The 12,082-nt window shown below is 42.2% G+C and overlaps 1 protein-coding gene across 1 annotated transcript in view; it reads right to left on the bottom strand.

The window, feature by feature from the left end:
• Nucleotides 1–12,082, bottom strand: part of HECW1 (HECT, C2 and WW domain containing E3 ubiquitin protein ligase 1) — a 185,366-nt gene that overhangs the window by 14,641 nt on the left and 158,643 nt on the right. Inside the window, exons 22-23 of the mRNA XM_009274874.2 lie at nt 3,603–3,701; nt 2,054–2,183 (exon numbers count right to left, since the gene is read on the bottom strand). Coding sequence (XP_009273149.1) covers nt 2,054–2,183; nt 3,603–3,701 — 229 coding nt within the window. The remainder of the gene's footprint in view (nt 1–2,053; nt 2,184–3,602; nt 3,702–12,082) is intronic.

The raw sequence follows: 12,082 nt of genomic DNA, 5'->3' as shown, positions 1-12,082 counted from the left end.
CATTGTGGAAGCAGGACAAAAGGGCTGTAACCCATCTACCACACCGCTTCTCCAAGAGCCACTATTTCTTGTTTCCCTTACCTAACCCTTGAAATCCAGCTTCCCAAATATTAGCAGAGCTCCCACTGTGATCTATGCTTGCACGTGTATCCAGCAAAGCAATGTTCAGACGGCATTTAAGTGGTCAGATACTCTTGGCATGCAAGAATTTCCAACTGGGATCCATCTGTGAGCATAAAATGCGATTGCAATTTCTTCGTTATTTTGCTGTCAGCACTTAGCAAATTTCAGAAGGGGGAAAATCTTACTTTCACTTAGGACTCTTGGATTCTGACAGTCATAATTCACAGCGAGAACCTTTTTTGTCCCCATCACTAGATCTAGCAAGGTTAATGTCTAGTACATACAAAGCACTAGACAACATGTGAACTAGCATAAAAATCTGGCTTTTAGTGTTCTTTTGCTTTTATATCACAGTACCTACAACAGATTGTGATTTTTTTCTATTCTCTTTGGAGCCATCTCATATCTTCCACAACAGACTCCTACGTAATTGTCTAGCTCTTTTCTCTGGGGAGAGCACAACAGGTAATTAGCGTGCCAAATGTTACCTTCAGATGCATCAGGGCAATTCAGGCTGAGATTCTTATTCATCTTTGTAATCTTCCAATATAAATACAAACTTGTCTCACCTGTCTTTGTGAATATGTCTGTATGTTCCTGTTTGTCTTTGTGTATTAGTCTTATATAGCCATACCTTCCAGGGAAACCACTGTACTGTCAATTGAATGTCATGCAAGCTCTTGGCTCAAAGCCCGTGAAAACCCCCTGCATTTAAGTCTGTGGAAAAACAGTGTTACCTTTCCTACAGAGGCTTCTTACTTCAATTCTTCTGCCCCGTCCTTTTCATTTCATCCACCCTTGACTCTGCTCATCCGTCATGATCTTGTACTCTAAGCAGACTAAATCCAGTTTTGAAAATATCCCCTGAAGTCTTGCTTGCTTTCTGTTACTTTCAAGCTTATAGCGGAGCAGCCCTTTTACTCTCAGGGCTAGAATTCCTCCCCTCAGAAACTAGTCTAACTCTCCCCTAGCTCACAGAGCTACCCTAGGTCTGTGCAAACTGCTCCTGTCAACTTTATTTTCAAGGGCTAAGAGCCACTCTCTGTATATTCCACCTGATCTCTCTGCTCCCTTTGACACTGCATGTCTGCTCCTTACACGAGTTAACTTCCATCCCTTAGGCTTCTGCAGTACTTGGTGAGCTTGGTTCTTCAGCCTCTCTGGTTTTCAGTGTCTCCTTGGAGGTCCTTAACCTTGGTCTGAATATTGCTTTGGGTCCCTTCAAGGCTCTCCAGAGAGAGTTATAATCTAGCATGAGTTACAACAGCAAAGAGCACCAGGGCTTCAGTGCAAGCCAAAGAGTCCCACAGGAGACACTTGTTCTGGTTGCCAGTCTGTACTTAAGCCAGGGTTGCGCCCTATTTAAGGCTATAGTTATCCAGATCAGCTAGCTTAAAAAGAATTGTCTGACTAAGGCAGAGCTGAGTGGCAGAAAGCATAATAAATGGACACACATACCAAGTTGTTAAGTAGATGCAAGGTAAGTAAGAGACACAGAATCTAACAGGGAGGTATCAGACAAAATAATGGTGAGAGTTGCCAGGTCTTACACCACCTGCCAAACATTTTTCTTCCCTCCTAACCCGCCATCCTTTCAGTCACATCAGCTTTAAGTTACATTGCTTGCATTCACCGAATGCCACATCAGTGCGAACTACACCCTGGAGAGAAGAGCTGCACTCCACTTCAGAGAATTCCTCATGCTCATCAGTGTGTGGCTCAATAGGCCTGTAGGGGGGCTGGTATTTTATATTATACACCCTAAGAATAAACATCTGCATCGAAACAGGTGGCTTGAAAGAAACAGAAGGTAGGAGAAGAAAATGTTATTGAAAGGCTAAAGGATCTGTTCTGACAGAAAGATGTTCATCATGCTCAACTCTGTCAGCTTCAAATTTGCTTTTCAGATGTTTTGCATAGCTGTGCTCACCTGTCCAAACACCTCCTCGTTCACTGTGAAGGTGAGATCCAGGATATCTGTGATGTTATTATCCTTCATCCACTGCAAGCTCTGATGGAACTCTTCATCCAGGTACTCTAAGTCACTTAAATCACACGGCCTGATTGCGAGGCAAGAAAAAAGATGTAGCTGAATATATGACCCCCATGACTACTGGCAGGATGACTTACTACTAAGAACGTGAACAAATTTATGCCGAAGATCCAACATAAAGCTGGTGTTCGTTTGGTTTTGTTAACATCAAAGCCTGTTACACAGACCCTCTTAAAGCAGTTCTGCAACTGTCTGCTTTGCATGACTGGGCTCAAGGCCAAATCTGTTGGCTGCCTGCACTATTTGCTGTCGGAAGGCACCCCTGGGGCTCGATTTTATGTGAATCTTCAGGATGCCGTGCGCTTCAGAGCACATGCTTACCTTCAGTCCGGACGGGCCCCACCATGTTGTGCCTGGCTGCTTCCACGTATCTATCATCCTCGAGGTGAACACACAAGACTAAAATAAGGCAGACCAGGCAGCCTAAATTTCTGCTAATAAGGAGTTGGCCTTGTTTGCTGAAAGGGCAGGTGGATGTTACGAGCGGTCTGGTTTCAGATCCCCTAAAGGGGCAATAAGGATGCAGGGAGCACTCTAGGTTTCAGGCTATTTCCAGACTAGCTCAGATACAATACAGATATGTGTTTGGACCCCAGCAATACTCATTGTTAAAAAAATAAAATTAAATACAGTTAAAGAACTTGAAAGACTGTTAAGACAAATATCTTTGCTGATTTGGAATCATCCTAAATGATAAACTATTTCAGCTAAGCTTTGTTCTGCTCTTTGTCATTTAATTGCAGTCTTGACTTACTACTTATGGCTTTTCTTATTGCTGCAAATGTTATGTACCTTGTCTTATTGCAGTCTATTAATTAAAGAGGGACAGATTGTCAATTAAAGTTAACCTTATAAACTTGACATTGAAAGTAATATATTACTGGTAGCTTCTACTTACTAGCTTAAAAGACAGCAGAAGACCAACAAGAAACATTCACTGTTTATATCTATATTAACATTCCAAATTAACCCGAGATGTGTTTAGAATGAAAACCTACTCCACCAGTGAGGCATGAGAAAGAACGTATTTTTCTTAATATGATCCCCTCCTCCTTTTTTTGTTGTTTTGTTCTGTTCCATCAAAGATGCTTTTCAGTCTTCCACGTAGTTGAAGTTTGATAACTTTTCATCAGTAGTAAACTCTGGAATTATGGGTCAGTACTTCCAAATGTGTGTTCCTAAATATCATACTTATTACGCACTTTTATCAACATAGTCAATATTTATGAAGGGCAAGTTCTTGAAGAAAATAAAAAAAAATTAAAATGCATTTGTTTTCTATCACAGACCAACCAACCAACCAAGAGCGGAAAAGACTTGAAGGTCAGAGTGCTCGAAGCAACTCCACGAGGGTCTGCGTCTCTGTAGGACACTGCGGGATCACTGTTTCTGCATGGTTTCTGCATGGTTGCATGCTTATACTTACAGCCTTAGTAGTGCTTTGTAGAACGGCCTTGTGAAGAAAGCATCAAGAAGGTACTGATGAATGAGAGCAAGGCCAAGAATACGACCGCTGAACCTGAACCTGGGATGTAAAAATGCAGAGTAAACAAAGCGTAACTCAAGACATTCAGCATAGAAACTTACACAGGTAGCAACTGTTCTTTGTTTTTGACTTAGTTTCTTACATTTGTTCATTTATTTCTTTTTTTCCAAGCAGATACCTAACACCACCCCTTACATCTCTGATCAATAATGGATCTCTTCTTGATGCATCTGCTGTAGCACCCATACATGCAGCTAGCATGTTATATGCTTTCCTGTACCAAACCAATGAATGCTCCGAAGGCTCACCTTCTGTGATCTTTAGATGAATGTTCTGATACAGACTGACTCCATCAAACACAGTATTTAGCTAGTGAAATACTGTAATACTCCACCTCTCTTCAGCAGAAAATATATTATCAAAACAGCTGCAAAGGATATTTGGTGAATCAGTGTATCCAGTTTCTGACTGGTTACAACCCTTTCAAAAGTAGGGCTTTAAAGTACTTTAAAAGGTTAACGAGTTGACTTCATAGGGGAGAAACTGAAGTTCAAATACGTTAACCGTTGTGACCAAGGACACATATTAAAATCAATATCTAAATCTCAGGCAAGCTATCCCCAGACCACTTTCTTATTGGTGATGCTCAGCTGTCTCCAGTATTTACATACTCTTGTCTGTGTTTGTTTTCTAAGAACAACTACCCCTAGTCCCCCTCCAAGTACACTCAAATAATGCCCTGCCCATTACAATCTATGACCTGCGATGACAAGCTGTTAAATTTTTCTGTGATTTCTTGTATGACTTATTAGATATTCTTCCATCAAATGTGGTTTTAAATCAGTAATCTCAGACAGAAAAAATACAGAACTGGTGTGAGTCCAGGTAAGTTTGTTTTTTGTAAAAATAACCCTCATCACCCATCCAAAACTTGCTTATTTGTAAAAAAGGAAAAGAAAAAAGCGCAACATCCCAAGCGTGAGCACTCCAAGCCTGAGCTGACTGACATCATAGTAAAGTTTTATTGCACAAAACATGACAAACAGATCAAAAAGCCAAGAAACCATTCCTTCCGCTACAGGAACCAGTGCAAAGGCCCCTCCTGCACATGAATGAAACATGAGTCTCATTGTAATAAAAGCGGTGCAGAATATCTGTTCAGTCAACTTCATCCTCAAGGGACAGAGCAACAAGTGCTTAGTATGTCAAATGGGGCACAAAATAGCATGCTATGGGCCCAGTTAGCTTTTACATCACCACAGGAGCTGCCTCCGGGTCCCCTGCATCCAGGAAAGGTGCTTATGATATGCAGCTGACTGGTAACAGAAGAGTGATTGTATTACCCCCTTACAGCTGTTTCCACAGCAGCAACAAAAGGCAGCTGTTGGGTCTAGTTAGGACCTGCTTCACTCCACTTTTGCTCCGGTGCAACGTTTCCAGCAAAAAGCAATGAAAAGAGAGGGAGCTGACACAATGGAAGCACAGTGGAAGCCAGACAGCTCAAATCCCAGAAATGCTGAGCCTGTAATCCATCAGTTTTATAGCACCTTCAGGATTTATAATCAAGTCTGTTTGTCCTAAATAATGCATGTCGGCTTTTTTGGTTTTGTTCTTCGCCACCCTGCTCCCCCATCCATCCCTATACATTTTGAAAGCTAACGCTGAATGAAAATACTACGAGCACTGGGTGTTCCTCATCATAACGCTCACGCCATGGCTACTTGACTGTGCAGGGCTGGGCAGGCAGGAGCCATTTGGAATAAAGTAAAGCTGAAAGTACATTGCCAAGAAAAGTCTCACGGATTTGGGAGTGCTGTTTCTGCTAAGAAATGGCTTGAATGTGTGAACAGCATCAGTTTTCTCCTTGCTGCTTTGTATCACTTCTGTACCTCTACATGGCTTTGAGGGCATTAATGCAAAGCTGACATGAAAGGGTAGTGCACCTAGATCAAGGTGTTTACAATCACGAGCACACGTTATGGTAGCTGTTAATGGTGAGTTTAGTGTGAATCAGTGCCTTATGGCAGAACTGTATCAAGCCATCCGAAGACCATAGGCAGCGTTTCTGTGTGAAAGGACTAAGTCCGGTGGGTCAGCCTAAGCAAACGTGGGCAGAGCCGCTCTAGGCTGCGTGGTCCGTCAGTCTGGCCTTGCACTTGCAGCCCCCTGGGACACACCAGGGCTCACTCAAGCTGGGGGCCTGACTGTGGTTCCACAGTCCCAGCCCTTGCAATGGTACTGTGTAGGAAAACAAGTCCAGTACTAACTGGTCTGGATAAAGGAGATGAAATAATAATTAACAAGACATTGCCACTCCTGGTGCCTGTCAATACAGTAGATAAAAAAAGCTATGTTGCAGACTGTATTTCTTGGCAGCAGACGCAGTGCTTTGTGGCCAGTGTGTGAGCTCTCTAGCCCACAAACTCTTCCTCCCCTGCACACGGTTTTGGTTACCTCTGCAGAGACTCCCTACACCTGACTCCCTGATCTGAAGAGTGGTATAAAAGAAGGTCCTCTGGCTCCTTGTCCATTCTGGACAGCACCTGGGATCATAGGTGACACCCCTGTGGTCCAGAAACATGGACTAAGGCAACAGATACCTATCAAAAGGGAGGCTTTGCTACTGTCCTCAGAGAACAACTATACAGTCTATCTGTGTGTGTGTCTTTACAGTCCATCCAGCTGCCACCACGATCAGCCAAGCATAACACTCCCGCTTAAAATATATCAAAACTTACAAAAAGCAACAAGAAACAAATTGCCCTCCTTACAAAAGCCAGTTAAAACAAAACCAGACTTTTGCGTTTATTTCTTCCTTTAGAGCATGGGTGAGACAGTCCCTTCAGAAAAAACAAGTTTTCTTGACAGAATAAGCAGCACAAAGGTAAATCCTGGCTGGAGGGCACATACCTTCCTTAAACCTGACTTACATTTATCTTTCCGAGGAAGTGTAAAATGCTTGTTCGATTTCTTTCTAACAGGAAAGATAGCTTGGGAGAGGTGGGGAATGCGAGGTCTTGCTCTGGCTTTCTTTCAACACCCTTCCCCCTTTCAGTGACAATGATTGAGTCTGAGTAATGTGCTCCGGCAGAGAGGGGAAACGCAGGAGGGAGTTAATGAACAGGAAATGGTGGAACGAGAGACAGAATTAACGAGCAGGAGAGCTGCTCTGGTTTGCCTGCCTATTGACACCGTTCGTCCACTCAAAAAGGACATTGTGCGCACCTGCTTTCTGGCTTTTAACAACACTACTCTTTGACCCATTTGCAGAAGTTTCCACACTACCCAGCTAACTCCCTTTCCTTCTGGAGGCTGCAGGTGCCCCTGAAACAGCCTGTTTTCACAACAGCCTGTTGCCAAATAAGAGGCTCGTTCTCCTCAGTGGGACTCTCTGCATACTTAGTGCATGTCTGTGTACACAGGGAGAGACAAATCCATATGCTGTAGCAGCGACTAAGCAATAAATTTTCCTCCAATTGCAGGTGAGTCACAGGAAATGTAATTTACTCTGGTCCTTATCATGTAGCAGCAGAGTAAGGCAGGACCCATAATGACCCCTTGTTACAGGGCTCCCTCTTGACTGGTTGAACTAACGCAGCTCTACTTTATATGACAGTCCTTCCTTGGATTCAGATAGAGAATGATGTACCTCGACAAAACTGTAATCTATGCATACAGAAGGGAAGAATGGTTTTTATCATTCTATAGAGGATGCTCTGGTAACCATGCCTTGTGGGCTAAATTGGCTATGGTATGAGAAACTTTAAATCCTAAATAGAGGAAGCACCTGATGGGATTAAAAAGATTGAAAATCTTGCAAACCTTATCTCACTCAAACACATCAGCTAGGTTTAAGTGTACCCTTCTTGATGCAGTAGCTTGTGAAAAAACATTCAAAAAGGGCTCAAGAGAGATGAATATAATATGGTTCACATCAAATTTGAAAATGTCATTTTCCTTTCACAAGACTACTGAAAACTTGCTTTCATCTGTAAGAAAAATTCACACATTCTGTTGCACCAGTTTTAAAGCTTTTGGCTGTTTAATCGTGCAGATGAACTTTTGGTCACCTGAAAGACAAGCTGAACAAATGAGGCCGCACTGCGGTACAGGATTTCTGCCCTTGGCAGTTCTTCTAAGGGCGTATGATATTTGGCAGGTGGATGCAGCTGGAGAGCCTATTAGTCCTTCCACAGTGGGAGAGATCAGACCTAATCTCAACCATTATTAGATACCAGAGAATCTAAAAAGGGGAAGGTATTTAGAAGGGCCCAGTCATGGGAAAGACTTCACTCTGAACGTGCATCTTATTAGACAACAGAGAAGTCAGTCCTGAAACCCAAATTTGTAAGAAAGAAACCAGGCATCATGGATTCCAAAGGTTGTGGTACAGCTCATTTTAAAGGACAGTTAAAACCTCCATTGTTAGTGAAGACACTCATGAGCATCCTGAAAGCCAGAAACTACTAATTAAAGGAACTAAAAATCCATTCTTATAGCCTAAAATACTGTGATTTGCAATCTTGTGATTTTTTTGGGGGGTGGGGTGGGGAGGGGGCAGACAACATGCAGAGGAAAAGGTACTGATTCATGATTTCTGAATTTTGGTGAAATCACCAGCACTAGCACTTTTTAAAAGAAGAACAGGTTTTTTTGTTTTGTTTTGATGCAAGAAAGTTCTAAGAATGTGTATTTTACAAAAAAGCTGACCAGATGGTTACAGCAACTCTGCCTGGCCTCATACACTATGAATTTTAAGCAAAAGTGGCAGCGTGTCAGGCACATGCACCAGAGGCGTGTGTCTATATGCTAGTAGCACATATCCTTGTGTTGGCCCAGTGCAGGACATGATCAACACATCCTGTAATGAGCTACATCTACAGAGCAATAACCTAGCAGTAGATCAGATCATCTTTACAAGACCTTGGCAGTGGGTCAAATCCACACCTCTATCAGCCTTCATTAACAAATGCCTTTCTTTAGTTTGGTGTGCATACTTAACCCCTACTCACACAAGTGACAGAACATTTGAACGGATTAATGTGATGACGTGAAGCGATCTATTGTCAGAAAGGTTAGCCATGCGGGCTGGGATAGCTAACGCCATTCTGTTTATCCAACTCGCATCTGCAAACTTTGCAGACCGCCTCTTTGCCACCACGTCATTTGGTGTTGTGGCAAATTTGCTCTGCATATCTGCAGGCTCAGAGGTGGACGCTGTGGCATTCCAGCACGATGCCTCTTCGGTTCAGGAATCTGATGAGCTCATGTGTCATTAATATGAGAGGAATGGCTCTTACAAAGGCCAGGAGACAAAAGTCCACAGAGTCTCAGCACATTAAAGAGAAAAGGTAAAATAATTCCTAAATTAGTCCTGGAGAAGAATTCCAATATAAGGAGTAATAAGATTATTGTTGGCTCGTTTTCTTATATCCATCTCTAATATGAAGAATTCTCAGAGAGACAAAGATACAACGTTGGGTCACCTATACATGGCATCTTCCAATGTTGCGCTGAGGACTTATCTCACCTCTTCTGATATCTAACTACACTGGCATCCCACCTGAGAACTTACTCTGGATCCCCACACACTTCTGAAGGAATGGTAATGACCCACCCGACCAAGTTTTGTTGTTGTTTTCTTTTTAATGTCCTTTGAGTTTTGTTCTAAATACTGAAATGCATCTTATCTCATATATGGTCAAAATTCATTCCAGGTTTTCAGACAGTTACTGAGTTTTTAAGGGGAATCTCCATACTTCCTTACTATGAAACCATAGAAAATTCTGTCAGATAAGCTTCATTTTCAGTCCATTTTCCGAATTAAAACTGAAAGGAAACATTTAGGAGTGCTGACACAGAGCAACTGTTTGTGCAGATTTCCAGCCTGGAAACTTACGGATGTTAAATAGTTATAGACTACAGGGATTTACCCCTGCAGCCCCTGCAAATGTTATTGGGACTTAATAGAGGATACATTCTACTCAGAGCCAAGGCATTTCGTTCAGGCATCGAAAGATGAAGGAGCATATTCCACGAGTCCCTCTGATAATACTGTCTGCTTACTATACCTGTAAAACTTATGAGATTTAATTATATTTTAAAGGAAATTTGTAACAGTCATTTAAGAAAGCACTGGCCTTTCTTAAGTAGCCCCGATTGTAAAGCGTATGGAAAGTGGAACAGTCCAGCAGGCCTGCTTGCAGATTGTCATAAAATACAAAGAGGGTGTTCAGAGATGTGTGAAATATATGGGTATCACCCAAGAACTGAAATTAAACAAGAAAAAAAAAAAAGGATGAAAACTGATTTTCAGAGAGAAAAGCAACCTGGTATAAACAAACTTCCATTAGGCTTCAAATCCTGAACCGGTAATTCTCCTCAGGTGAAGATCTACAGGAGTGAGCCACCTCCTCTTGCCGGCCTTCCTTTAGGTGTTTTTACTTTCGCTGGGCATCTGAGTTTCATATGATGGATGTGTTTATGTGAGTCAACCTCTCAGTTTATTGCTAAATTGTGGATAAATTTTCTGCTGCAAAAGGCCAGTGCAAGACTGACACTCCAATAAGTGCTTGCCCTACTTCTATTTTCTGGATCTATCTGCAAATGGAACACAACATTTCTGTTTCTCAGTACTAAAAAGTAACCACATGAAAAAGAGCTATTGCTTACACATGATGGAAACGTGAACTATCCATATCCTTCTAAATCTCTGGAGCTCATGTACTCTGAATTAGCAACTAAACCTCAAACCATTCCTGAAGCTTAATTTACCAGTAACTGAAAAACAATGAGATAATGCAATCCTTATTGCTTCTTTATTTAACCTAATCAAATCCTTCAAGTCTTTTCCTTGTCTCTAACCTAGCTATGTTGCATTTTCACTCAAAATGTCTTTTCATCTTCCTTATATCCTGGCTATACCCACCACAAAAGAACCGTCAGGAAAGGTTAAAAGACTAATTGTGCCACAGAGAAAAAAGCATGCTTTTATCAGGAAAGCTGCAGGCTGTTCTGCTTTATCCAGAAAAATGAGGGGCAAAGATAGCGTAGGTAAGGGAAGTTCACAGCATCCCCTCAGGTTTCTCTAAACACAATCTATCAAGCAGCTGCTTTCAGGAGGACTGAAAGCTTAGTTTAAGCACACAGTGGCTCCGTGTAAACGCTCACACAGAGAAACAGTTGCAGCTGCATTTGCATAGCACTGCATCCAAGTTAATAAGGCCCACGCCGAGGTAGCTGCATTGGCTCCTTGCACATCAGCTGAACTGTGTCAGAGGTTATTACTGCAGATACAGAACTGAGAAAATCCAGCTCTGGGACTTCCACTGTGTGGAGTCATTGCAGGCCGGCCAGCCTCGGTGTCATGGGTTGTCTGAGCACCAGACTCCCAGGCACAGGAAACGGAGAATTGATTTCCAGTTCTGTCTTTAAACTCATAAGGAGATTAATAAAGTAGATGGTCTCTCTATAACAAGAAATCTGTGCTATGTGTCATTTTACCAATAACAAAGAAGTTCCATGAATGTAGTGTTTTGGAGGAGGAGAGGAGGAGCGTGGCCAAGTGCTGGAGTGGCTGTCTCTGCCTGCAGAGCTATCAGCCTCACGGACCATAATGTACAATCATCCTCCTCTGGGAGAACCCCTGGCAAAATACAGCAGGACAAACATGACTAACCTTCATCAGAAACCAGGCTGCTTGCAGGGTTTAGCTTCTCTTGCTGGACAATGGATAAAACACACTGGCCTGTAAGACTGTTGGCAAAGCCTCCTCCAGTTCTGCCCAGTAACTACAGAGGAGAGGCAGGCTGAGGTACGAACTACTGGCTAGAAGATTACGAACCTCTATATTTTGGGATTCCCAGATCCTAGACTGTATTTTTGACTGGCAGATCTCAAAGCAGCTTACAGAGGAGATCAGTGCCAATATTTCATTTGACAAATGAGAAAACTTAAGTCCAGAAGTAAAACGACTTACCTAATGTTATTCAGAAAACAGGTGGTAGAGACAGCAACGGAACCATAGTCCTCTGCACCCCAGCTCCATTTTAGTGGTTTAGTCTATCTGACATTCTTACTTTCTTACCTTCTGTAGAACGATATGTAATTTTGTGAATCAGCTCTAGTTTATGACCAGTTCCTCATGGATCAACTCAGTCTGATGCATATAGGTTGTTATTTTAAGCCAGCAAAAGAGCGTTTTTATCAAGAGATTTTGATTTCTCAAACCTTTTGGAAAAGCTGGTGGTGGTGGGGCACTTTGTAAACCTATGAATTGGTAGTTTTATACGTTGCATGATTTATATTTGCTTTCCATACATTTGCCCTGCGTTGAAACAAACTAGTCAAGCTACAGGGGAAAATCCATAGATTGAGTCATCTGCCAGACAAGAGGGCCATAAAAGCACAAGCCAAATGAC

This window comes from Aptenodytes forsteri, unplaced genomic scaffold (assembly GCF_000699145.1).
Source record: "Aptenodytes forsteri isolate BGI_AS27 unplaced genomic scaffold, ASM69914v1 Scaffold282, whole genome shotgun sequence".
Classification (NCBI taxonomy): domain Eukaryota; kingdom Metazoa; phylum Chordata; class Aves; order Sphenisciformes; family Spheniscidae; genus Aptenodytes; species Aptenodytes forsteri.
This window is presented reverse-complemented; position numbering and strand designations above follow the sequence as displayed.